Genomic DNA, 26882 nt, shown 5'->3' with positions numbered 1-26882 from the left:
AACCACTAGGCCACACCACTAACCTAACATAAATGACAAATTGTTTTAATTAATGAAGGAAATAAAATGTTTAGTATCATCTATTCGATTAAATTATCTCTTCAGGAAGAACAAGGAGAAGCATATGGAAGCTGTTTATAGGCACATTTTGCATAAATGTTAGGATATATTTCTTTAGAGAACAGAGACACAACAAGTTAGTTACCTAGTTTGTGGAGTTGAAAGACGTAATTTGTGTATCATCAGATTTCAGTTTGACGCTATTTTGGATAAATTATGTGAACAGGAAATGGCAGGCAGAATGTCAATGTAAGTTTGTTTTTTTTTAAATATCACCATTACTCCACCACACCAGAAACATGCAAAAGTGTAATTTTGACACATCTTTACTGCTCATGGTCAACAAATGTGTACTGCAGGCATTACATAAATTCAAAACCTCACCATTAGATGCCCCTTCTTTAGTACAAATATATGTACTTACTATGCACATTGTGTGTGGCCACTTTTAGTAAAGGATCTTGTCTCCTTCGGTTATTTCTGGATGTTTCCGGCTGTGCTTCAAGTTTGCAGAACTGCACTTGGCATGTACTTACAGATGAGAAATGTAGAGTGTTTCCATATCGGCAATAAATATGTAAGATCAGGTGTGAAAGTGTATTGAAATATACAGATTATTTCATCTATTGTATATTCACCTCAGTATCTCATCTAGAATTTTTCCAGAGGAAATATGCCACTTGTACAATTTAGAAATATCAGATATTAAAGTTCTGTTCATGAAGACTGCCTGAGTTAGTTTCACTTTAGAATATACAGTATGTGCTCTTAACTCACTGAACTGCTAATCACACATTTTGAGGTCATTATTGTTCCAGAAAACAGTTACATTTTCCCATGAGAATCGTCCTTGAGCTTGTGTGATATCTTTTCTGTGTTTTGAGAAACTGTAAAAATGGAAGACAGTAAGCCAGATGTGTGGCACTTAATTTTGGCAAAAGGGGGAGAGAGTGGTCACGTTGTATTAGAAGTTTTTGTTTTCAATTCCATTGTTCGTTGTAAAAGTGAAGCTTTTGGTTACTGCTTTTCTGACACTTTGAGATAAGTCATGGACGTTTAACACTAGAATTACCAAAGCTTACAAAAAAACTTGTAAATCAAGCCCACTTTAAACTCCGCTTGCACCTCTCCATATAAATGTTTCTTATGTAAACACCATCACAAAACATAATCACAAACACGACTTTGCATGATACGTTGGCAAGCTCTGTAAGCCGTGCTGCTTCGTTGGAGGACAGGTGTGGGACAGACTGACTGGCAGGATGATGCCCAACCTTTTGCTGCAACCAAACGGTGCTATCTTTCGCCTTTACGCCAGGTGTAGCTGCATTGTTCTTATATGTGAGTGGACGTTTGTTGGGGGGGCTTCTGTTCTCTTTCTTCGATGTAGAACCATCATCCTCATCCGAGTTTTATAGCACGTCTTTATTTGAAAACTAACAGTGTCAGATTGGGGCAAGCATGAAAATGACTTAGAGAATAAAACTGAATAAAAAAAAAAAACGCTAACCTTTACAAGTGCCATACATTTACACCAGCTGTTACAGAATCAAATCAAATGTATGTTTTTATTGTATAATAGTAACAATTAGAGCAGTTCACTACTCAAAACGTTTATTTTGAGATGCGGGATGGCTCAAACCGGCGACCTTTTGAATAGGAGTCAGCAGTTCTTACCGCTATACTACCAAAGAGTTACGACAACAAGCCACATTAACTCGATTTCTTTTTCTTTTTATAGTCTTGAATAAAAGCGCACTTGTTCTGTTATATTGTACCTTTTGTGAAAGTGCTTATTTTGATATTTGGACTTCAGTCTTCACACATTATACACTTCATGTCAAAATTTTGTCGTTGTCGTTTTTGTACTAAAACATGGAAAAAAAGTTTGTCTTTTAGGTATGTGTTAAACATTTCTTGCATTTCCTGTCATCCTACACTTACATAGATCTTTGTAGACACAGAACACACATGAAATGCATGTGTTTCAAATAACAACATATTTTTAGCCTATACAGCTCTAGGTACCTGACTCCCTGATAAACAAGGCTTGAGCTGGGAGAGTTTTTTGCCATTTCTGCGGCAGTGGGAGGATGGGATAGTAGGCTCCTTGCTGTTTGGGATTATCGACACATTTACAAGACAAAAGACGCTGACAGAAAGGTGCAAGTTGATTTAAGGTGGGCTGGGTTTACGAGTTTTTTCGTAACCTTTGGTAATTCTAGTGTTAACTGGAGCTTGCTGTCTGCTTAGCTGCTGCATACTTTCCGAGGAGCTCTGTCTCCAGTAAGAGATCTTCATTTTCATTTTTCGATTAAGGAAACATAATCAGTAACTAAGGAATTGGACAATCTGGGGAATGTCATCTGGGACTGCATGACGACTAAGTTAACCTACCCATATTATGTAATTCTTTGTATTGCTTATATAATCTGCTATTGGCTTTGATACAAAAAATATAATTTTTAAGTAAAAGCTTAAACTCAATGTCTCTGTCTGATTATTGATTACTAGCATTGCTGAGTGCTGATTAATCATTCTTGTCTAGCTGATGTCCCCTAAGGGTTGTGAAGACTCCTTTGTGAAATCCTTTAATTATGGTAAACAGGTCTGATGTAAAGGAATGAAAATAAAAGACAGTTCCGGTCAGCAAGCAGCCTGCCATTAGAGATCCTCAGTGTTGAATATATAGAATACAATAAGAATAGTGAGACAGGTAAGAGGTTATAGATAACAATTACATTGCTAGTTTAGACATTTCTTCAAATATCCCATGAAAGAAGAACCAAAGAGGTTAGTTTGTACCATTGGTGTTGGATGTGTGCCACAGGAGATCTGATAACACAATAAAATAGTGTGAATATTTTTATACCCTTTACCAGCCTCCATCTGTTGAAGAACACTGTACTAGCATTGTTGAAGAAATCATTTTAAAGTAATGGCTGGAATCCACCATAATAATTCTCTTCATAATTTTGAGCACTTCATTCATGCATTGTTCTTCTCTGGAATTTGTCTGGCACAGTTATAACAGTCCAAAACCTCACACAATTTTCCAGAGGAGTTCTCACTAGTGCATTATGCAGATTACAATATCCTCCTTAGAAATGTACTCAACACAGCATGTTGTAATGTCTGTTGGAAAAGCAGATTGATCCAAACAAATCTGCAGATTTTATTTCAAGAAAAAATACTGTAGTAGCTTTTAGCGGGAGTCCAAAGACTAGTCAAAAAACAGGCAAAAGTCAAGAATTTAATCTCCCAAACCAAACTTTAAATTCAAAGTCTGCAAACGTGTTCAAAGTCATCACCAAGCAGAACCCAAAATAATTTTTGAAGGAGCTCTTGTTAACAATCACTAGTGTATCTTTTGTTCTTTCACAAAGTTAAGACATCAGTTACTGTATACTACCACCTATTACAGCAGCAGTTGAATGACATTACACACCATGTTGATGTTGGCAAATGTGACTAGTAACAGAGGACATTACTATCAACAACATGGTGGCATCTGTGAAAATAACACACCAAATGGCAATGCTGTGGGCACTTCAATAAGTGAAAATCTGCTGGAGTGCTTCATTAGCTCATAACTGCTATTGTGATCACAACTGGAGTCCAAACATATCATGGACATGTTAAAATTAATTTGTGACTGGAAAATTAATATCTTACAAAGGAATATTCAAAGGAGTACTTGGAAAGAGTCAAAGCGCAATAAGACAATATCCAAAAGAAAAAAAAATCCATAGTGTAAAGTTGAGAAGAAAAACAATTCAAAAACAAAATCCTACATTACAAAAGTTTGATTTTTAGAAGTCCTGTAAGGCTGTTCTACACTAAGTCTTTCCTTAGATATTGTTCAAAGTTCAGATATCAGTCCATGGTCATCAATATCTTTTCTAATGGCTGTATGATGATATCATACACAATGGCCATGTGTCCAGGAGTGGATGTGGTAACTAATAACTATATATGGTGATTCCCAAGAGACCAGCACACAAAACAGCTCCAACTGTTTAGAAAAACAATATTCAAATTGGTGATGTAGTTTCATTATTGAAATACTGTTAAAATGAAATAGTAGAACTGCTGATTAATCACCATTAACGTGTGTGATTAACATGTTAAAAATTTCTGCAATTACATTTTTAACACAACCCTGAAATGCAAAGATTTGTGGGAATCTTGAATAAACTATTGAGTCATGCAGTTGAACTGGAAATATTGAAAACTTTTAAAGAAGTTTTTGGATCAGATACGTGAACATTCAGCCAGAAGCTAACCAGATAAGCTGATGGACTGAATACCTCTTTCTCACTTGTCTTCTTTCTTAAATAAAATGTACAATATATATATGTTATTTTTGTAGTCTGTGTTGCCCAAGAAGTCATATCCTGCATAGAATAATTTGCTCAGTATTACTGCTGCAAAAAAACAAAATTTTCTCAGGTTCTAACAAATTACATTGTAATACTCATTTTTGAAAATGAAAAAAAGAAAAATTAAATTTGGCATTATGTTAATTATTCTTTATAAGCATATATTATAGTTAAATAACTGTGGTCCTAAAATATGCATGTTTAGTTCAATTTTTATAATGTCCCGACAAAAGAATAGTTGAAAATATATTTAAAAAGGCTACCATGCTAAAACGATACAATCTGAAATCATTGAAAAAGTCTTAGTATTAATACAGATCCACTAGACACACTGCAAACACAACAGATCATACAGTTAAAGGAATGGATTAGAAGATACCACTTTTGAGAACATTAAGAAAAGTAAAAACTGAAGATGAGAAGAATGGTTCTTTAGAGTGGAGTAAAATAACTGTATAACGCCAAAGCTCCAAAGACATTTCCATTGTTGTCTTTCATTCTTAGCTTTTCCACCCAGTCAAAAGATATAATGGGAAGCACCTAATAAAAACAGTATGGATTAAACTTAGATATTAATTGATATATATTTAAATGTATTACAGTGCCACAGCATACTCACCAATGTCATGTTCAGCTTCATTAAAAACTGAGAATTTATCAGGAAAGATGTACTTATCCACTTCAAAGGTCTGCACGTTAGGACCTGTGTCATTAAAAAAATGCTGTCCCAAAACAACTCGAATACTTGACTTTAGAGGGCTGCAAAACCAGATAAAAATAAACGTATACAGTAAGTGGTTGTTCGTTTAGTCTGGTTAAGGTGTCTCTGTCACTGCAACTCAGATAAAAAAAAAAATCACTATTACAGTGCATGGATTAGCAGGCCATCCATTTAGTTATTTAAAATATAAGAAAAATTAAAACTTAAACATTTAAAGTATAATTCCAAAATATACATCCTTGCTAAACCCAATCAAGGTTTCAAAATATGCAAAAATGGCAGTTTATAAAATGAGTGGTATATGTCATACCATACCATACTTTATTTCCTAGCTGGGATATTTTCTGGTTTGAGTTTGTATGTTCTCTGTTCTTTTTCTTTCAATAAAAAAACTCCTTTCTTTTGTTACAGTTACAAATAATTCAAAATGATAGTCCATTCATGCTTTTCAAATGACCAGATCTGTGTCTGCATGCATTGTGTTTATGCCCCAGAATGAACTGACTCTAAGAGTGTGTGTGTGTGTGTGTGTGCGTGTGTGTGCGTGTGTGTGTGTGTGTGTGCGAGTGTGTGTGTGTGTGTGTGCGTGTGTGTATGTGTGTGTGTGTAGACACAATAATGGACCTCTCCAGAACTGTGCCTGCCCAACACCTGATGCTGCAATGATAGACTTTGAGAGCCCAAATCAGGCTGAGTGGGTTGGAAGATGTTATGTTAAGAGTTCTGTCTAATATGGAAGCTAAGCTGAAAAGAAAAATCTTTCACTTTTGGCATCATTATGGAGCAAAATGTTGAAATGAACCAGTAAAATTAATGAAATATATAGAAAAGTCTTAAGTCTTAAACCAAACATATAGTAAATGAAGATAAAAATAAATTGTCCAGAAGAGGCCCACCTAACTGTTATAAACCATACCTGTTGGAAAAACAGTGTGCTGCAGACACAACCCAGCAAGACATTATAAGACTTCCTGAGCAAAAGTTTTTGCCAATATAAAGAGCAGCAAGCCATGGGTGAGCACCGGGCAGAGAAGATGTTCCACCTATGATTCTCCCAGCCGGAGCCCTTCGCTTCTTGTGTCTTTTGCCACAGGCAGGCCCAGTCTTTGACTGGGTAGTCTCAGTAATTGGAACTCTTACAAATAATTGTGGAACTTCTGATTCTAAAAAAAAAAGTAAGGTCACTTGGCAAGACAAAAAAGTTCAATGTTTAGGAGGCCATTAATGCATTTGATTCACTTGTACCTGAGGGGTCTCCAGAAGGGTCTTCAACAGCCTGCACAGTCATTGTGACATCTATTTCTGAAAAGAACAAAAGGATTATTTGAAAATTGGCAGAATAATTACTTTTACATTTGTAATTATTCCAGTGTATTGCCTTTAGGACTCCATGATCTATTCAATATAACACGATCTCATTTAGACTGAACATATTGTATTTACAAAGCCTACACAGAATAAATAAATATTAGCTGCCATTGTTCCTGATTCCTTAAAGTGGTCTGTATTAGACCTTTACTAAAGTTAGAATAAAAATTCATTTAAAAAAATGGCCTAGCCTATATGGCAGTTATGCTTCTGATTTTAATATGAGCTGTAGTAATAAAATAACATATTTATAAGGGTGATAATAATATAGTAAAAATACACATACACAAAAGAACTCAGTAATATTAAAGATAACCAGATTTTGAACAACACAATAGCCTGGTGTGATTAATATTACGAATAAGTTACAGTAACGCTAGTAATATTAATAAGAGTACTAAAACAAGATCAGAAGTAATATTAGGGATGTTATGAACAAATTTATTCTTATCATAAACTGCAACAAGCATTAAAGGAATGTTATTCAGTAGCCACACAGGATAATTAAAATAAAGAAAATCTCAAAGAGTGGGCAAAAAGGTGAAAACAACACTGCACCGACAGAATCCTGACTCAAGATCCATCTTCAACACCAGGCAAGAACAAACAACTTTCTTTCTTTCTTTCTTTCTTTCTTTCTTTCTTTCTTTCTTTCTTTCTTTCTTTTATAGGAAATGGGGCCGTATTTAAACTGCTTTTAGCTCATGTTTTGTTGATTTTTTATTGATTTACTTTATACATTTTTTGGTTTGGTTATATTTCTGGATTCAAGGCTTTACACACTAGTTTAGATGATACTCAAGTTATCGTCAGTTCAAACATACTCACAGGATTCAAATTTAAGTTTCAAGGGAACCATTGAAGGGAACGAAATATACATAAAGAACCTCATTACTGTTACCATAAACCTTAGTTTTGTAATTGCAGGTGTTTACTGATAAGTCATTTAAAAGAATTTGAATTTTACACACTCTTATAAAAGTATTTGTAAAACCCGAGACTCACGTTGAGTTTGTTGACAGGGCTTAATATTGCAGTATTCCCAAGAAATAGTCCTTCCATTTAAAATGTAGCACCATGGACTTTCATCATTATCTGGATTCCTGAAAACAAAAACAAATATCATATTGCAATCAGAAAAAATAAAACAGGTTATGCATTTCCAGCAACACTTAGAATTATACTTAAATATATTTGAATTCCAATGCAATAGAATGAACTAACAAAACTTCTTTGACAGATTCTGCAGTGCCTATGAAAGCAGATCAGGTGGAACATGTGTACAATCATATACAACATGTAATGAAAAATAATTACGTTCACTTAAGAAATGAAAACGATGGTAACCTTTACACTCTACACCAGGCTTTGGGTCACATGTTACTGTTGTATTTAATCCTAATCGGTGAAGGATAGTTTGTGAATTTGGTCATAGTGGGTCACGGTGGCTCAATTAAGCAATCGACATTGCTCTGCCAATCATCCTTGATAACCCGTCCTCATCTGGGGCCTCATGTATAATGCCGTGCATAGAATTCATACTAAAACATGACATATGGACAAAAAGTTTAAATGTGTGTACGCACAAAAAAATCCAAAAATGCATAAATCTGTGCATACACCAAGTTCCACACACTACCCCTTTACAAATTCCAATGAACGTGAAATTTAACACACGTGCACGCGCCTGCAGCCTCACCCCGACTCCTCCCAGAACTTTGCATATTTTAATATGCAAATCAATATAAATAGCCCCTTTTCTTCTAACCCATTTAATTCAGCTTAGGAAACCAGACAGCCAAAAGCACAAGACAAAAACCAGCTCTAAATGGGGTGCCAGGACTTGCTCAATCCATCTTTAGACTGGCCTGAAAAGACTATTGAAAAGACAATGCCAAAAAGCACATGGAAATAAAGAATTTCAGTGAATACGAAGTGGAGGCAAAGAAAAACATATTATTTGTTGGCTTAAGCAGTGGTATAAACAACAAAAGAAAATTGATGGAGTGATACAGAGTGGTGGAGACACTCCAAAGCTCAATTTCAGAAAGTCACAAAGTGCCCAAAATAAAAAAGAAGTGGTCACATATCAAAATCGATGTGAAAGCGAGTTGCAGCCCACCGTCTGTTTATTCTGTTTCAGATAACAGCTGAACATGAACTCACGCATTGATGGTGCTGCTGCACACGCACCTCTGCCTCGGATACCATCAGGAGACCTTCTGTTGTTCTGGAGTCATAAAATGCAATAGTGGATGCTATAAGAGATGTGGCCAATTAACTTAGAATATAAGGGCTGTACTATGTGATATTGACAACAAATTAAATTAATTGGTTAAAAAATAAATGCTGCATCTGATTACCTATTTTTACATTCTGCTAATTACATTCAAACAAAGTTGTAATGCTGCCCAATGCACAATGTGACACACTAGCTAAGTTTCCATCCAGTTTTTTGCGACGTTTTGTTATCAACAAACAGAATATACGTAAAAAAAATGTGCGAAATTTGCTGTCTCCAGCCTGTTTCCATCAAACTGGCTTTTTATCGATAAAATGGTGTGCGTGATGACGTCATCCCCCCCCCAAAACGAACTGTCGCATAACTTTTGTTGTATTGCGAAAAAAATCTGCCCTTGAGCCGTTTCCATACATAATTTTGTGTATGTCGCAAATTATCTACCTTTTGTTTTCCACGTTACACCCCCTCCACTAAACAAAGAAACAAAGAAATGGAGAGATTATTCAGACAGTTTTTTGAAATTTGCCAGCTTACTGTTATTTCAGTTTCACAAATAATTGGAATTGTACATAATATCCGAAGACGACAGCAGAATGAAGCAGTTGCTTGTCTGATAGCCCTAGAGCTCGAAGAAAGTACCCCAGTGTGACGAAACCCACGGGTATGGGAGAGACGACGGAATAAGATCTTCTGGGAGGAGGTGGTGGAGAGACACTTAACAGAAAATCTCTGGTTGCAACATTTTATAATGACACGGCCGACGTTTGAGATGTTGTGTGGATTCATCAGTCCTGATGTTGCGCCCATCACAGGTTGCCACCGACCACCGGTTCCAACCCAAAAGCGGATTGCCATCGCCCTTTACAAGCTGGCAACCTGCGCCGAGTATAGAGTAGTTGGAGAAACTTTCGGGGTTAGTAAAACTACCGTCCATCGATGTGTATATGCTGTGTGCACCGCTATTAAAGAAAAATTAATGCGGTGTTATATCAGACTTCCGACTGTAGCGGAGGCCAATGAAATTGCATACCGCAATTCCTTGGTGCATCTTGTGCCACAGATTTATGGTGCGCTGGATGGCACGCATGTGCCTATTCTTCCCCCGACGGAAGGCTACCGCGATTACATTAATCGCAAAGGGTGGCCATCTATTGTTCTCCAGGCCCTTGTTGATGACAGGTGCATGATACGAGATATTTGCGTTGGCACTCCTGGAAGTGCCCATGATGCAGCTGTGTTTGCAGCATCGGATCTGTACAGGTGAGCCTACCTTTCAACATCCCTTCACAGTGCGATAACAACTGAATTAACCTGCTTCCCTTAAGGTTTTTAATTAAAACTGAAATTTGAATTAATACAAAATAACGACGTATAATCAAAAAAAAAACTCTCTTCATCAGACCATGCGAACCGCTCTGCCATTCTCGTTTTGATTACACGTGATGAAAATGTGACACATTTATTTGCACTAAAGCCCTTTTTTTCGACAAAAAGTGTTTCCAATGTAGTTTTTGCAACATCTGAAGTATCGATATGGAATTTATGCGCTAAAGTTAAACGGAAAAATATTATGTCGACATGTACAACATTTTATCGATAATTAGCATTTCCATCAGCTATATCGGTAAAAAAATTTGAAGCACTAAATATTTTTTCGCAAAAACTCCTTGGATGGAAACCTGGCTACTGTCACATTGAGTGGAAATGCTTTCTCTTTACATAACCAAATTCATTCTCTGAAGGCGCCTTTATAGTGTAGCGTTGGTACCGAGCACCACAACAGATCGATTCTCTGCTATTTAAATGGCCTTTTTCTGGTGGCTCGCTAACCTTAAAAGGATTGTTTGCCTTATGCCACACTAGTTGTGCACCATTATATTGTTACAGATTGAATTACAATCAGGTGCCTTGAAAGAAATTTGGAGAACCACCACACCACATTCAGAGACAGTTGAGTCTACATGCCATCATGCTCATAGTCAGAAAACATGTGAAATGCCTGGCTGTAGATATGTACAAATAGCTATGCTAAAGCAAAATGACCTACAGAGGACATGTCATTAGGAGGCAAAATTATTAGGAAAAAGAAACCTTTGTCCCCACCCCAAAACCATTTGGTTATTCTAATATAAGAAACTGGTAGTAAGCTTTGTGCATTTACACATGCTGTCTATTTCAAAGCAAAAGTTAAACAATGCATCAACATCGAATCACAACTCTGAACACAAATGTACATAGAAACAACGCCTGTTAAATAAATTTAAAACAATCTTTATTTTATCTAACACATTTTTAAAATGAAACATTGTTCCAATGCACTTTAGTACATGGTTAATGTCTTTTTTTAATAACTGGAGAACAGCTGGGTAAGCAACTGACTTAAGGTCACACAGTGGAGTGAACAGACGGCCTTTACGGTTGCCTTAGCAACCACACCACACTGCCTGCATTAAATTATGTTATTAATGGCATTAAAATGCATCTTTTCAATTAACCTTTTTATTGTAGTTCACTGTAGTAGGGACCCTGATTAAATGTAGTAAAATAATAAATATTACATTAAAGTAACATACCGTTCTTGAAAGAGTTTAATCAAATTCAGGTTATGGGGACTTAATTAAAAGGAATATAAAATAAAGCTGCCTGGAAAATGAAAGACAAAGTAAACAGAACTATTTGAGTAGAAGTGACTATGACTGTGGAACGATTTGCATCCCATCCAGGGCTGATTTCCCTGGCACTGTAATGTAGGAGAAGACATTTTTTTGAAAAATAGTTTGACTAAATTAACAGGACACGAAAACATTAATCTTGACACATATATTAAGTGCTGGTCCCTTATAGTTTCCAACTGCTGTTGCCAAAGCAACATTTGAATATCATTTGCATGTTTGTACATTTTTTGCTTTCTCTGACTCCTTGTAACTATGTGCATTGCGTTCAAAATCCAGAATTTCATTACTGAGACCCAGGTAATGAAAAATTTAATTAAAAAATACATATAGGAATAGTTAATTGTTATATATATATATATGTCTGTATTTCTATTTGTTTTATGTTGTACTGTTGTTTGTGTCATTTCTGAATTATTTTTTCTTTTTCATGTGTCTTCCATTATGTTTGTAACTATGTATTACCCTTTCAAATGTGCCTTTATTCCCTGTGTTTTGTGAGTGGGGCCCCAGGAGGCGGGACCACCCTGACATCAGTACTTCTGAGGTCTATTTCTGACTATTTAAGGTGAACGTAGGGAGGGCCTAGATCCAAGAGATCATTATCTTGGGAGTAGGAGCACAAAAAATAGAAAAATGGATATGACGCCTCCAAAATATTTCCACAGAGCTGGCCAGGATCTTCAATGACCAGTTCAGAAGAGGCTCAGCCTAGATCAATTTGCCCCAGATTATTACCTGTCAGCTTTGGCTTGGCTAGGTGGACAAATCAGGCTTAACAGATAAAAATATCAAGGAAGCCCCACAAGGGGCTATTTATGGTGAGAACACAGGGAGCTCAGATCAGGAAATCCTTGTGTTTGTCTGCAGTTCTTTGTCAGTATTGTTGTTTTTGTGGACAGATCCACTGTTGTTTGAGCATTTTCTGTTCTCTCTTTGGATTTTGCTACTGGATTATGTACTGGGACTTGTTTGCTTTTAGGTGGCTTCTTTTTGCCACTTTTTGAGCATTTTTGACTAATTTTCTAAATTTTTTTTTAAATCCTTTACTGAAAAAGACTCTTTGTTTCCCCTAAGGTTTACAGCTGTTTGCCCTCTTATGGGAGGATCAAAGTGGCAACATGTACTTGGCAGACCTGGCCACACTATCCATACCAACTTCCTATAAGTGCTTCTGGAGAATTCTGAGATACTCTCAGGCCATTTTAAAGATGGATTGAGCAAGTTCTGGCACCCCATCTAGAGCTGGTTTTTGTCTTGTGCTTTTGGCTCTCTGGTTTCCTAAACTGAATTAAGTGGGTTAGAATAAATTCAGATGGTTCTTTAAATGGTGTCAATTCCAAGTTACACAATACTAACAGCACATAGGCTTTCAGGGAGATACACATTATAAAAAAATGAAGACATAATTGGAGTAATACAGAACACTTTCCTCTGCTGTGGAAAATTATACTGAAGTGGTAACAAAACACAAAAAAACAAGACATGATTATGCACATCAACCCTCCCCACAAGTCCCTTCATTGTGAATATTCTCTGACTTTTTACATCTCAACATAATTCATATTTCACAGATAGGAAATATGTAATGCCTAATAAGAAACAGGATGTATAGATTATTTTTATGCAACAAAGTTAAATTCTATGTGTCTTTCTCATTTCTTTCACCTGCAGAAGTTATGAGCTCCTAAACCGAGTTGTGCAGCCTGCTCTGCAGTCCTTTCATTGAAGTGCAGGATGTCTGAATTCCAGCGAAGGCAGGTGGCTCCTAGCTGAGTTGTGTGAGCCGTCCCTCTGTAGTCAGTGCCATTATTGTTAAAACAGTCAGTATTTGATGCTAAAAGAGAATGAAGGAAAACATAATCTGAAAAGTATATGCCATATCTTTCAAAAAGAAATCATCAACAACCTTTACATTTTATATAGTTTATCAGACCTTATATGTTTGTGTGGTAAAGACAGTTGTAAAAAGTCATAAATGGTTTAGTGCTTAAACAGGCTTCTCTGAACCAAAATTCTGAAGGACTGGAAAAATTCCAAAGGACTGGAAATTTGCAAATATTATCCTATTATATAAAAAGGGTGACAGTGCAGATCCAAGCAGTCCAATAAGATTAACATGCACCATATGTAAATGAATTGAAGGAATTATTCAGGCAAAGATTGTGAAATACATGGCAGAAACAGGAGTTTGTCTGAACAGTCATCGTGGGTTCAGAAGAGGGAGGTCATGTTTTACTAAAACGCTGGAATTCTATGAAGAAGCAAGAAAAGGGTATGATCAAAATGGAGCTTATGATATTATTTATCTCGACTTTCAGAAAGCATTTGATAAGGTGCCGCATGAGAGGTTTAGGCATCAAACTAAAAGAAGTGGGGATGTTTGTAGATGGGAGCAAAATTGGCTCAGACACAAGAAGCAGAGGGTGATGGCGTGAGGAACCTTATCAGAATTGGCCGCTGTTAAGAGTGGTGTTCCAGAGGGGTCAGTGCTAATGCCGCTGCTATTTTTAATATATATAAATGATTTAGATAGAAATATAAGTAGCAAGCTGGTTAAGTTTGCAGATGATACCAAGATAGGTGGATTGGCAGATAATCTGGAATCCATTGAATCATTACAGAGGGACTTTGACAGCATACAGGCTTGGGCAGATTTGTGACAGATTAGATTTAACATAAGTAAATGTGAAGTATTACATGTAGGAAGTAAAAATGTTAGGTTTGAATACACAATGGGAGGTCTGAAAATCAAAAGTACACCTTATGAGAAGGATATAGAAGTCGTAATGGACTCGACACTATCAGCTGTCAGATAGTGTTCAGAACCCATTAAGAAGGCAGAGTTTGTTTCACTTTCCATCATATGAGGTAGTGGCTGATATTATTATAATAGAGAGAACTAAGCAGAATGATTTTACTCAGAACTATTCCTACTACTTTTTCTCACAGTTCTTCCTCAAAGCTTCAGGAACTGGGAACATAGCTGAATGAGTGACATGGAAACAGAGCTGATTTCTGTTTGCTGTTATATTTAATTGGACTGTTGTAATTTTATATGTTCTTGTTTGGCGACATGTTTCATGTTGGTCATACATATACTGTAACTAATAATTTTACTATATATGTCATAGAGTTAGTTTTGTCCGTCAACACAACAAGATAAGTGGATTTAATGGCTTCTGTAGGAGGGCCCTTGCATGGAGCTCCGGCCTGTACCCAACACCAGGTTTGGGAACTGACTACTGTCCAGCAATACTTAAAGTGATAACCTGGATGCACAATAAAGTTGAGGGACCTACTAGATACATCACTTCTGGAGAAATTATTCACACTACTGAATCCTTTATAGTCAGTACGAATAACAAAACACTGAGAGGTCAACCGCCAAGTGTTGAGAAGAACATATGTATTGAATTCATCTTTACTTATGATGCGACATTTCTTGTTTCTAAAAAAAGTTTGCAGTGGGGCACTTCATTCTCATAAAAGGTATAATGGTGTCTGTAACTCACTTAGAAGTCAGGCAACTTTTAATATCACTCAGGGCTGCAGTGAGAAAGACAATGGAGTCAAGTCTATGAGCACTCAGACAAAACTGGCACATTATTACAGCGTCATTAGGCATTATGGATATGTGTTCTAGGTGTTGTTATTTAGGAGGACACTGATATTGAAGTTTTATTTTGTTATTATGATTCCTGGTTCAAGTTGTTATTCTACAGCAATGATTTTAAAAGTTATTTTGGAATAATCTGGGAACAGATTTCAGCATCTACAGTTCTTAGTCATATTATCACAAGGTCAGATAAAGGAGCTCAGCTTTTTAGTCATTTGTGTAAGCTGAACAGGCAGCACAGCATCACAGTGAAGATACAGCCCACCCGAAACAAATAAAGTGGGCAACAGACTGAGGCCCACAGTAAAAATGAGATCTTTAAGCACTGCTTTCTCCAGAATAGCACAGGTGGGCCAGTCCATCACAAGGTGTACACAACTCTCACTCAGTCATGTTGGGGTCAGATTGGAGTTGCCATTTAAGATAACCAGTGAGTGGTTAGGGATGTTTGAAAAGATCAGGAGTATCTGAATTAGTGTAGTTTGCTTCATAGCAAAATGTCTAACATCATAGAAAAGTTGTGAGAACATAACATAAAGTACTCACTGAAGGTGCAGAGGGATCCAACAAATCCTGGCTTACAGGCACACACAGGCTCGTTGGTAGCAACAATCCACCGACATGATGTATTATTCTGGCAAGGATTAATACTACAACCTGGACGTTTGGAAACAAAAAGGACAGAAATGCCAAAAGATGACTAGTAGGCAGTAAAAATAATCTAAAATAAAATTCCAATGTGATAATGTTTCATGCCTTTTAAAATATAAATAAGTATTGAATGTCTTCCACTGCGGTGGGCTGGCGCCCTGCCTGGGGTTTGTTTCCTGCTTTGCGCCCTGTGTTGGCTGGGATTGGCTCCAGCAGACCCTCGTGACCCTGTAGTTAGGATATAGCGGGTTGGATAATGGATGGATGGATGGATGTCTTCCATTTATGTAACTAAATATAATTAATTATTCTTAAGATCTTAATCCACCAAAAAGGGGAAGCAACCTCTTCATGGCATTAACTAATTTCAAATAAATACAACTTTGTGTTGCATTAAATTATATTTGTAATGACTTTTGTGCTAATAAGTGTTACAAATACAGTTCCAATTATGAAGATCTGTAAACCAACAAGCGACTCCTTCTGTTTATAAGACTTATGAGATATGAGGACATTATCAGTGTCCATAGTCATCATTTAAGTATCTATCTATCTATCTACCTATCTAAATTCCAAAAGAAAGCAATATGAACTTGTGTGAATCTGTGGATACAGTCCTTGCTTTATGATGTCAGAAGCAAACTTAAAAGCTGATTGGTAGAAGGTGAATGACTGTCCGAGAAACAATGTTTTGATGTTGAATCCAGAGACAACAGAAACCTGATAATAGCAGTTTGTCCAACAAGCTCCTGAGACTCCACATAGGGCGAGGTAATGAAAAGAGGCACCCAGATTGCAAATACTCATCAACAAAAACATGCAGCAGATACACTGTAGATATCCTGGCACAATTTGTTTTCATTACTTAAAAGTATTTGCACTTCTTCAATGTAGATAGTAAGGTAAGGATTCTGGCCAGGACGCCCAAGGTGTGGAAGGACTGGGGGAGAGAGTATTATCAGGACAGTTTCTCCCCCGGGCTGATAGAGGGCTGCCCCCTTGGTTTCCAGTGGGGCCACGGGTTATGAGCATGAGAGCTCAACCCTGTTGAAACCCATGGCCATTGCTAGGGGGTACATGGACCTTTCCAGGGCCTTATTTGGTCCCGCTTCCGCCACCTTGTTAGGCACCTGGAGTTCGCCCAGGTGGCCTATAAAAGGAGCAACCTCACTCCATAAGGAGGCCAGAGTCGGGAGGAGAGGACTAAGCCTGAGGAGGAGTGGAGGGAGAAGGACTAATGGCAAGAAGGGATTGTTGTGTTGGTGACTTGTGCACAGTGTGTTTACTGTAAATAAACTGAGGGTTCTCTGGAACCTGTGTCCTGCCTATGTGTGTCCAGCTTAGGGTGGTGGTATGCCCCCTAGTAGCTTACAATGTTTAAAGCACTACATACAAGAGCAGTCTTGAATTCTTCCTCCTTTTATTGCACCTCCGCTGTCTACCATGATCGGTACCTATAGAAGTAGCAATAACCGGTGGCCCTACCTCCATAGGCTCAATTCCTAAACAGATTAAAGGAAAATAATGTTTTTATGTCACGTTTTTTGTAACGCTTTAAATCGGGCTTATTTTAAAACCTACATATATATGTTTGGTATCATTCTTTTCAGAATTTATCGAACTTTAATGAGATGTTGTTAGATTTTCAGATTCTTATTCCATTTTTAAATTATAAACTAAAATATCAAGAAAGTCGTGGTTTTTGTCAGTTAAAACGAATGGATCGTTTATTTAGTCTCTTATAAATACTCATCGAGCAAAGTGAACTTCAGTTTAACAGGAATACTCCAATCGGTAAGAAAGTAAATATTTTATTCTCATTTCATGATTTTTATTCTGTTAAATAATAATTAATTTTTGTTTTACATATTTATAGAATTTTGTGATTTTTGCTCCAATAAATAATCATTTTTCTTTTGTACATTTACAGATTTTAATAATATTCTGGCCGCAACTGGGGGATGGGCACCAAAGGCATCAGGGGGGCTTGCCCTAATAGTAAATATATATTTAAAGGGAACTACACAAGGGGTGGCAATGTTATCTCTTTGATTGGTCATTTCATAGCCATTCCTCCAGATTTCACAAGATAAAACCCAGGAAAAAATCAAAAAGGATTTAGGAAAAAACTACATGTACTCAAAACTAAAAGAGCCATGATCATCTGAAGGCATTAGGAAGCTAAGAGAAACATAGAGGAAGGTGACCCAGGTTACTATGTGGAAAACTTTTAAAAAGAAAAACAGACAGGATCTGGAATGCTATAAAATGTTTTTCAGCAAAGCAGCGGGTCCAGATGGAGTATCGCCACGACTGCTGAAGGTCTGTGCATCGGAGCTGGGGGGTCCTCTACAGCGCATCTTCAACCTGAGCCTGGAACAGGGGAGAGTCCCGAGGCTTTGGAAAACATCTTGTATCACCCCAGTCCCAAAGGTATCACGTCCTAGTGAGCTGAATGACTTTCGGCCTGTTGCTCTGACATCACATGTGATGAAGACCATGGAGAGGCTGCTGCTTCACCACCTTAGGCCACAGGTTCAACACGCCCTTGACCCTCTGCAGTTTGCATATCAGGAGAAGGTGGGAGCGGAAGATGCCATCATCTATATGCTACACCGATCCCTCTCTCACTTGGACAGAGGCAGTGGTGCTGTAAGAATTATGTTTCTAGACTTCTCTAGCGCCTTCAACACAATCCAACCTCTGCTCCTTAGGGACAAGCTGACAGAGATGGGATTAGATTCATACCTAGTGGCATGGATCGTGGACTATCTTAAAGACAGACCTCAGTATGTGCGTCTTGGGAACTGCACGTCTGATATTTAACATTATACATAGTTATTGTCTGTTTTTTTCACCTGTATTATTATCATTCTTTAATTTAATATTATTTATTGTATCAGTATGCTGCTGCTGAAGAATGTGAATTTCCCATTGGGATTAATAAAGTATCTATCTATCTATCTATCTATTTTCCTATTATTATATCAAAATAAGAAAAAATTACATAGGTGCCCGCTGTGTCAAATGGCCACAACTGATACAAGCAAATAATAAATAATATACAGAATAAAGTATAGCAGTCTGGTTCAGGCAAAACACATAGATAAGTGCTAAAGTTAATAATCTAAATAAACAGACAAAAAAAATAATGAAACAACAAAAGAGGTCTGGAGTTTTCAGACTGTGCACCCCCCTGCACTTGCCTAGCTTTCATCCCTTCCATTTCAATTCAGGAGCAGTCTGACTGCCCCACCAGGCTAGCATTTGCTGGGAAACTGAAGACTTGATTAGAGAAGCACAAACTAATCAACTGGCTTGTGAAGATCGAGCCGCACTAGAGTATGAAGCTCTAACAGATGTCATTGCTTCAGCCAGTCTTGCAAATGAAAATACTCACATAAAGTGACCCACGAACATATTTCTCCTGAAGACATAACTCTTGCATTTAATCAGTTCTGACATGAACACTCATTCAATCCTGACACCTTAAAAGGAGAGTTCTTGGGGGAAAAACGAGAAAATGTCAAAGTCAATTAAATTGCTTGTTTTCATCAAGCTGTGTTGTGCTGATATCTGCTCGAGTCTGCTGGATACGTAGCTAGTTTCAAAAGTCATTGCGGATCCCTGCCAGCTACTCTCATAAAACGACAGCCACACGCTGCTCACTGCACAAGTAGAATCAATAAATTAACATCCTGAAATGAGCATTAGAAAACTAATAATACTTAACTAAAACAGGAAACTGTGCGCCATGTCTATTTCATGCTCAATTGTAAAGCAAATGAACCCAAACTCTACAATCCGATTCCATTATACACGTACATAGGAAACCTGCAAAGATCTGCTGCTGAGATGTTACTTTGTATTCAGGACTGTATAAAACAACTTGAACAAAGAGGATTGGCCTTTAAAGCACAAAATATTTAGCATTCTGAACCACAGCATAGGCTATGCAGGTTCACGTCCAGGGCTGACCCAGTTCACATCTAATGCTCACTCACCCGTTACACACAAATACATAATTCAGAAAGTGAACATTTAAATATGTGCATAAATAGAGTATACACAAAATCAGTAATCCCTGTGACAAAACCCTGTACCTGCCTGGTGGTATCTGAAATAAATATATTTTTTAAATAAGGGTCATTTTGAATTTACAGAATCAGAAAGTTTTCGTGGCTGTTTTGCCTAAATTTATACTGTAGTTGTCACACAGGATGGACGGGCATCCCAGCCAGGAGAGAGGAAGATCCCTTACCCAGATGGGTGGCCTCAAGGGAACGTAAAGGCATCCCGGTCAAGAGAAGTAAGGAGGTCGCATGGATGGACAGACATCTCAGCCAGAACTGATGGTTCCTCACCCAGGCAGGAAACCCCAAGTGAATGGAGAGGCGTCCATAAGGCTTAATACCTTCCCCGGCCATGAGAAAAGAAGAGGACAGGGAAGGAATGTCTCTGGGGAATGTTTAATCCTCCCAGGAATCAGATGGCAGCAGCAAGGAATGCCGGGGGTTTTGTAGTCTGGCAGCACTGCCCTGCTGAGGTCCGTGGGTGCCACAAGTGGGTGCTGCAGGGAGATGCGCTCCCCAATTCATGGGACGTCCGTATGACCTGGAAGTAATTCTATTGGGCAGTGGCACCAGAAGTACTCCCGGGTCCTCAATAAAAGGGACCACATTCCCTTATCCAAGTGAGTCGGAGCTGGGAGGAAGGAAGGCAACACTCAACTGGAGGAGGGCAGTGTGGTAGGGAGAGGAGGGAAGAGAGTATTGTGGAGAGAGAACCTGTGCTTTGTGCTTTTGTCAGCTTTTGAGGTATTTTGATTAATAAATCACTCATTATTTGAACCCTGGCTGTGTTTGCATGATCAGGTTTGGGACTCACTGACGGCCTGGTTCCTTCACAATAGAAACTCAAGCTAAGAGTTCAATCTGATTGCCTCTGCTTAGACCTTAACTTATGTTGCATGTAGTAATAAAGCCAGCATTACCGTATGCCAATATCAGTTTGTTTTCCTGACAAAATTATTTACTAAAGTGAAATTAGCATTATCAGTACTTGCAATTATGTTGATTGTTTTATATAGCACCTCTCTGAGCAGCAGGGCATCACTGGGGTATGTGCATTCTACTTATACAATTTAAACTCATATACAATAAATTGCATGTTTATGATATATAATTTGATATACATTCATTAATCCCTGAGGAGAAATTGTCTTTTTGCATGACCTTTGGGGGTCAAAGTACAAGGTCAGCCATTGTACAGTATCCCTAGAGTAAGCCTTGTTCAAGGGCCTGACAGAGCAGGATCCTTTCTGGCAATAATGGGATTTGATCTGGCAACTTTCCAGATACCAGCACAGATCCTTAGCCACAGAGCCACCACTGAACCATATATTTCATTCCTACTTATTACTAACAATGCACTGCACGATAACATGCAGTGAATACACTTGACTTGAGCATTCCTAGTTTTCATCCTCTTTCTCTGTACGTTTACCATTCGTTTGCTCAGAGGTTGATGCACTTGCTGCTTCCTGAGCAACTCTTCTTTTCTGCACCCTAGCAGCTCGCTTCTTCTCTTCTTTCGTTGGCATCTTTTCGCGTTAAAACTGATTAAGTCAGTGTTTGTGTTGCAATTACTTTGTACGTTTTCCTTAATTTTTCACTTAAGATGGCAATTAAGTCTTCAATCTGCCTGAAGAATGACTTAAGATATAAAGAGGTAGGGGAAGTGACAGCGAAGGTGGTAGGGATGAGAACAGGCATGGTCGCCCTGCTAGCCGCTGCAGAGAGTTGATTCTACAATAAAATAAAATAAAAATTAAAAGAGGAATAACCTTGGAGGTCAATTATCACCCCGAAAGTGAATAGTAGACGTCACGTAGTATATGTATCCCAAATTTCAGGTCAATATTTCAAACGATTTGCGAGCAACAGGTGATTTAAAATCCTGGACAGACAAACGGACAGCCACGGTAGCGTATTATATAAGAAGATATGTGACATTACTTGCACTTCCTTTTTATTATGCATTCTTGCTTTTAGCTTTCATTATTGTGCTGTATCAGTCTGTGAGAAAAATATTTTTTCATCTCTGACAGGAGGAACTCTAAGAACGTTCTTTGTTTCCAGAAATTTCTGGCGTGGAGGGAAAAGCTCCTAGGTAGACACTGATTGTGTTATGGTATCAGAATATTATTATCTTAAAGATACAAAAAGCATTACCACACCCTAACATTTGAGAACCTCACCACCCCAGAGCACCAACATAACTGATCCACTCATGCTTGGGACTTTGAATTTGAATTGTTGCATTTTTGCAACTTTTCCACTCTTCAGACTTTTTTGCATGCTGTGGAAACACCTGGACAAGAAAACAGTCTGTGCACTGACAGGGCAAGACTGTCCAGAGTGCTACAGAAAAATTCACGCTGCTGTTGTTCAGTGAAGGACAAAACCTAATGACAGTACACTCATAAATTCTTTAATACAAGCAAGTATAAAGTAAGTGCTTTTGTAGTTGTTATGGTCATTTTGTCATCATTGTAGCCTTGTAGTGGCACTGTAAGCAAGACAGTCTTTCCAAAGTGCAATTCCCAGCATTCAACCGCATCCATTCATGAGGCTAACTTTATCCCTGCTGGACCACCACCTCTCATCATGGTACCACACTTTAGACAACACTGCAATAAAAATATTGAGCATGATATTGTTAAATCTGGAGATCAGACAGGTTCTCCAAATGCACTGCGTCAGGCTTTGAATGTCACTGACTTCGAGTGGGTATTGTTATCTGTTTTTTTTTCTTGGTTAGTCTTAAATTTGGTAATTTCATTCCTCAATCTCCACACTCTGCTTAAGTGAATGAACTGCACAAAATATTTCCATTGCTAAGATGTGGATGGTTCTGTGAGGCATAAGCCTGAAGCCTCTGACATGTGACATCATACTCACCGTGTTGTTTTCTGCCTGAAATCTGTTTCTCAACCAGAAAGCTAAATAAATATTAAACAACTTTCCTGAGTTTACACAGGATATGGGATGCTCTCTTAGTGTCACTAAACCCGGAACAATGCCATGTAAGCCAAACTAAGAGTGTCTTGATTACAGAAAAAGAATCAAATTGAGAGTGATAAACAACAGTAAAACAACAGTAGTAAAAATAGAGAAATAAATCGGAATCCTGCTGCCTCTCTGGACCTTACGAACACTTCAAAAATGCTAAGAATTAAACAAAGCCAAATAGCTCTCTCTGGACACAACACAGAATGTAACACTTCCAAAAGTTTCTAGGCCAAAAAAGGCAGAGCTTATTTTAGCAAATGATCTGAAATTCGAACAAAGAGCTTCTGTGTTCCAGCTACAGTTTCCACCTACGCCAGTTGGTACCACAGAGGCTTTCCTTCATTCTTCCAAGAGAACTTAGTTCATCTGCTTTTAATCAGCAATCATCCACTCTTTTATATACTGTGTCAATGGATTAACATATTCAAAAACACAATATTCTTTAGGCAACTATTTTGTATAAAATACTGTCGCTTCTCACCTGTATAGCGTACTACTTGACACTCAATAATGCCTTTTGAACAGGAACACTGCTCGACTCTTCCTTCATAGATTCTTCCCCATATATCTCCCACATCATAGTATTTGAGATGAACTGGTTCATAGCATTTAGCTGAAAATAAGACAAATGCCATATAAGAAATATCAGATGTGCCTTGGAGTAAAAATTAATAATGGTACCACATTACAGTATGCATCTTTATGCAGTCAGTTCTGTTTTGCCATTTGCTAATATAATTAAGGTTTTGTAGATGTTATACTTTTTTCATATGTGTTGAAGTTCAGTTAAGAATAATAAAAGTAGAAATGAATATATCATATTATTTGACTTTAAAATTATCTCTAAATCAGTCAGTAACATAAATGACATTGTACATTAAAAATCTACTCTGACTTTGGCATCAGATATTCTTTTTCTGTTTATTAGGGTAAAAAAAGCCAAATTAAATCCACTGTGTTCAAAGTTGCATTACAATATTATATGAAACCAAGGGGGCGAATACTCTTTATAGGTACTGTGTGTACTTTAGGCCATTAACAATGATACAACACATCATTGTCTAAGCACATATTCCATAAAGCAAACTAAACTATTTAAAATACAAATGATAAAAATATAACTGCTGTCTGACAAGTGTGAGTAGGGGGGATTTTCAGAGCTCTTTTGGGAAAGTTATGCCTACTCCTGAGTGGCAGAGGGCACACTTTTAGCCTGTAGACATGGTGAAGAAGAACCACTAGAAGCCCCGCCTCTTCTGCTGTCCCTGCTATATAAAGACAGGATAACTCAGAAGCTGGTGCTCATTTGTGATCCTGCGACTGTGAGAGACAAACAGTAAGTACCGTAGCTCCTCGACAGAAGTGCCTAAATGTGTCGATTCTTGTGATTTTTCCATCCATTAGACAGGGATGGTTGTGGTGACACTCCAATTGTTTACCTTGTCCTCCCATCTTGTTTTACACAGTTTTTTCTGTTTTTCTTCATCATTTTAATACTCTTAATTTACAAATTCTATGTAACAATGAAAGTTTACCATAAACAATTTGTTTTCTGAAGCAGAATGCTTTTTATTTCGGGAACAGAAGATAAAACAAGAACAAAACAGAGTGTGCACCAAGGTCAAAACCAAACAAACAAAATGATCATTCTTCAAGCCAGAAATGTGAGACAAGAATCAGAATAATAAACCAGAAAGGAAGTCAGAAAATTGAGAACAAAAATACAGAGAAGCGCACGATAAGTCTTTTAGTTTATCCAAAACACAGATACCTGAACACTGTGTAAATAATACTTTTAAAGGGATGTGCTAAAGACATCGCACAAGCATGCTCCCAAGGACTTCTGGGAGGTTGCTTCGGCAATGGGCAATGCAAAAGTTTCAAAACGGCCCTGTCCCGTCAATATTCAAAATAGCGCTTTGACAATTACAACTTAGTCAGGAACCAAGACAGGATGAAATAGATCAATCTCAATCTCAGAAATCCAAGAATAGTCACCAAGGAATCCAAAAAACTCTTTAGAAAAGTGTAAAAATTAATAAATAACACAAAAATTTGCTTTCTGAAAGTAAATATTCTGTTTAAGGGTTTCAGGGTCCTGTTGTAGCTGGCAGCATTAGACTCAAGGCAGAAACCAACACTGAGTGCAGCGCCAGTCCAATTTCGGGCACACTTACTCACCCACAATCACTTTGGACCTATTTTGTGATTCCCATAATGCAGAAATGTATGATTTTGCCATGAAACCGAAACACCTGGAGAAAAACCAAAGGATATTGAAGGAAATGCATACATTGCCTACAGACAGTCCTGGTCAGGATTTGATACAATACTCTACAACTATAGAAGAACAATGCCTCCACCTGACTTCTGTATTTTGCTATTAATAATAGCCAATAAACTGCATTTCCTATCTCTGTTTCACCCCTCTGGAGTGATCTTCATCATTAATTATTACCAGGGTGTCTGGTATTGAAGAATCTGATCTTCTGACATGTCTAACACACATTTGTAGATGTTTTCCCTGACCTTGTAGCATGTGTTTGAATGGCACATCCATTACCCAAATCTCAAATACCAGGAGGCTCTTCTGAGCAACACTACACCAAACTTCCTGCCAACTGAATAGAGATAAATGAATTGCACACACCTAATTCTACAGAGAGAGTCTCTGCCTTCCAAATCTGGTACTAGAATATGTGGGTATGGACTCTAAATTGTTGAATCAAGGTTATCTTCATATGTGCTGTCATGTGCGTGTGCTTGAGAGGCAGCTTAAGGGCTCTGGTGACGGTAATTATCTGACAAACCAGGGTCTGGTACTGGGTGCTAGTGTCTTATCTCTTCCTTCCTCTACAGAACGGAAGACTGACAGCCGTTTCCTCTCTGAAGTCACTTCTGCTGTCCATCCTACAGGACTCGCTCCTTTCTGCCTGCAACCTATATGAATGGAGGTTTTTGAATCAATTCTGTACTGGACTCCTGTCTGAAAGGATGTCTTTTTCATCTTTGCAAAACAACTACAGTGGAACCTTGGTTTGCGAGCATAATTTGTTCTGGAAACATGCTCGCAGTCCAAAGCACACGTATATCAAAGTAAATTTCCCCCATAAGAAATAATGGAAACTCAGATGATTCATTCCACAACCCAAAACTATTCATATAAAAATGATTAATACAAAATATAAAGTAAAAATACATAAAACAAATTAACCTGCACTTTACTATTGAAAAGAATCATGGCTGGTGTGAGTGAGTTTCTAAACTCTTGTGGGATTCCATTCAACAGGACGACACGCAAAAGAGCGTCCCAAAGCAATCGCAGTTTTCCAGCGCTGTAGCAGTTCGCCATAAAAGCTAATCCGGAAAGATCGCGGACATGCTATAAGCGCCTGCCGTCAATGGGTGATACAAGGAACAAGGAACATTATAAATGCGCAGGGCACAGTACTACTTGGCCACGGCCCTGCCTGACTGCTGTGTCTGTGTATAGGAGAGCGGCAGATCCCGCTACAATAAATAACCGCGCTGTTGCTGTTTCAAGATGAATAAAGCTGGTGTTGCAAAAGTACTGAGACTCGGATTCATGTTTTGGGGTGCAAGACGGGGACTCGCACGTCACAGCGCGCACACACACACACACAGTCACAATGCTGTAATAAACAGTATACGCTCGTACGGATGTTGACTATATGAGTGAGGCACGCCGACTCAGATGGAGAATAGGAGACGATTGCCCACAATCCCGCAGCGAGAGAGAGAGAACTACCATCAGCTCAGTTGTGATCACATGACGCTCAGCAGATAAAGCATATACATACTACTCATATTGCAAGACCTTGCTCGTTTATCAAGTCAAAATTTATTAAAAATTTTAGCTTGTCTTGCAAAACACTCATAAACCAATTTACTCGCAAACCGAGGTTCCACTGTACTTTGTTTTCATTTATTTCCATTGTATGGGGACAGGGATGTGTCCCAAACCAATTTTCGTGTTTGTTTGTTATCTTACAGTGCCATAGTATGCAGTTCCATAGCCTTCTCTATCGACAAGTTATCACTGATCTTAACATTAAAGAAATACAAAAAAAACA

The 26882-nt window shown here is 37.9% G+C and overlaps 1 protein-coding gene across 1 annotated transcript in view; it reads right to left on the bottom strand.

The window, feature by feature from the left end:
* Positions 1 to 26882, bottom strand: part of LOC114651767 (hepatocyte growth factor activator) — an 88724-nt gene that overhangs the window by 24420 nt on the left and 37422 nt on the right. The window contains exons 6-12 of the mRNA XM_028801723.2: positions 23270 to 23401; positions 15611 to 15721; positions 13114 to 13282; positions 7537 to 7634; positions 6409 to 6465; positions 6080 to 6326; positions 5062 to 5201 (exon numbers count right to left, since the gene is read on the bottom strand). Coding sequence (XP_028657556.1) covers positions 5062 to 5201; positions 6080 to 6326; positions 6409 to 6465; positions 7537 to 7634; positions 13114 to 13282; positions 15611 to 15721; positions 23270 to 23401 — 954 coding nt within the window. The remainder of the gene's footprint in view (positions 1 to 5061; positions 5202 to 6079; positions 6327 to 6408; positions 6466 to 7536; positions 7635 to 13113; positions 13283 to 15610; positions 15722 to 23269; positions 23402 to 26882) is intronic.

This window comes from Erpetoichthys calabaricus, chromosome 5, assembly GCF_900747795.2.
Source record: "Erpetoichthys calabaricus chromosome 5, fErpCal1.3, whole genome shotgun sequence".
In the NCBI taxonomy this organism is placed as follows: Eukaryota; Metazoa; Chordata; class Cladistia; order Polypteriformes; family Polypteridae; genus Erpetoichthys; species Erpetoichthys calabaricus.
Note: the sequence above shows the minus strand (reverse complement) of the source record. Positions and strands in the feature narration are given on the sequence as shown.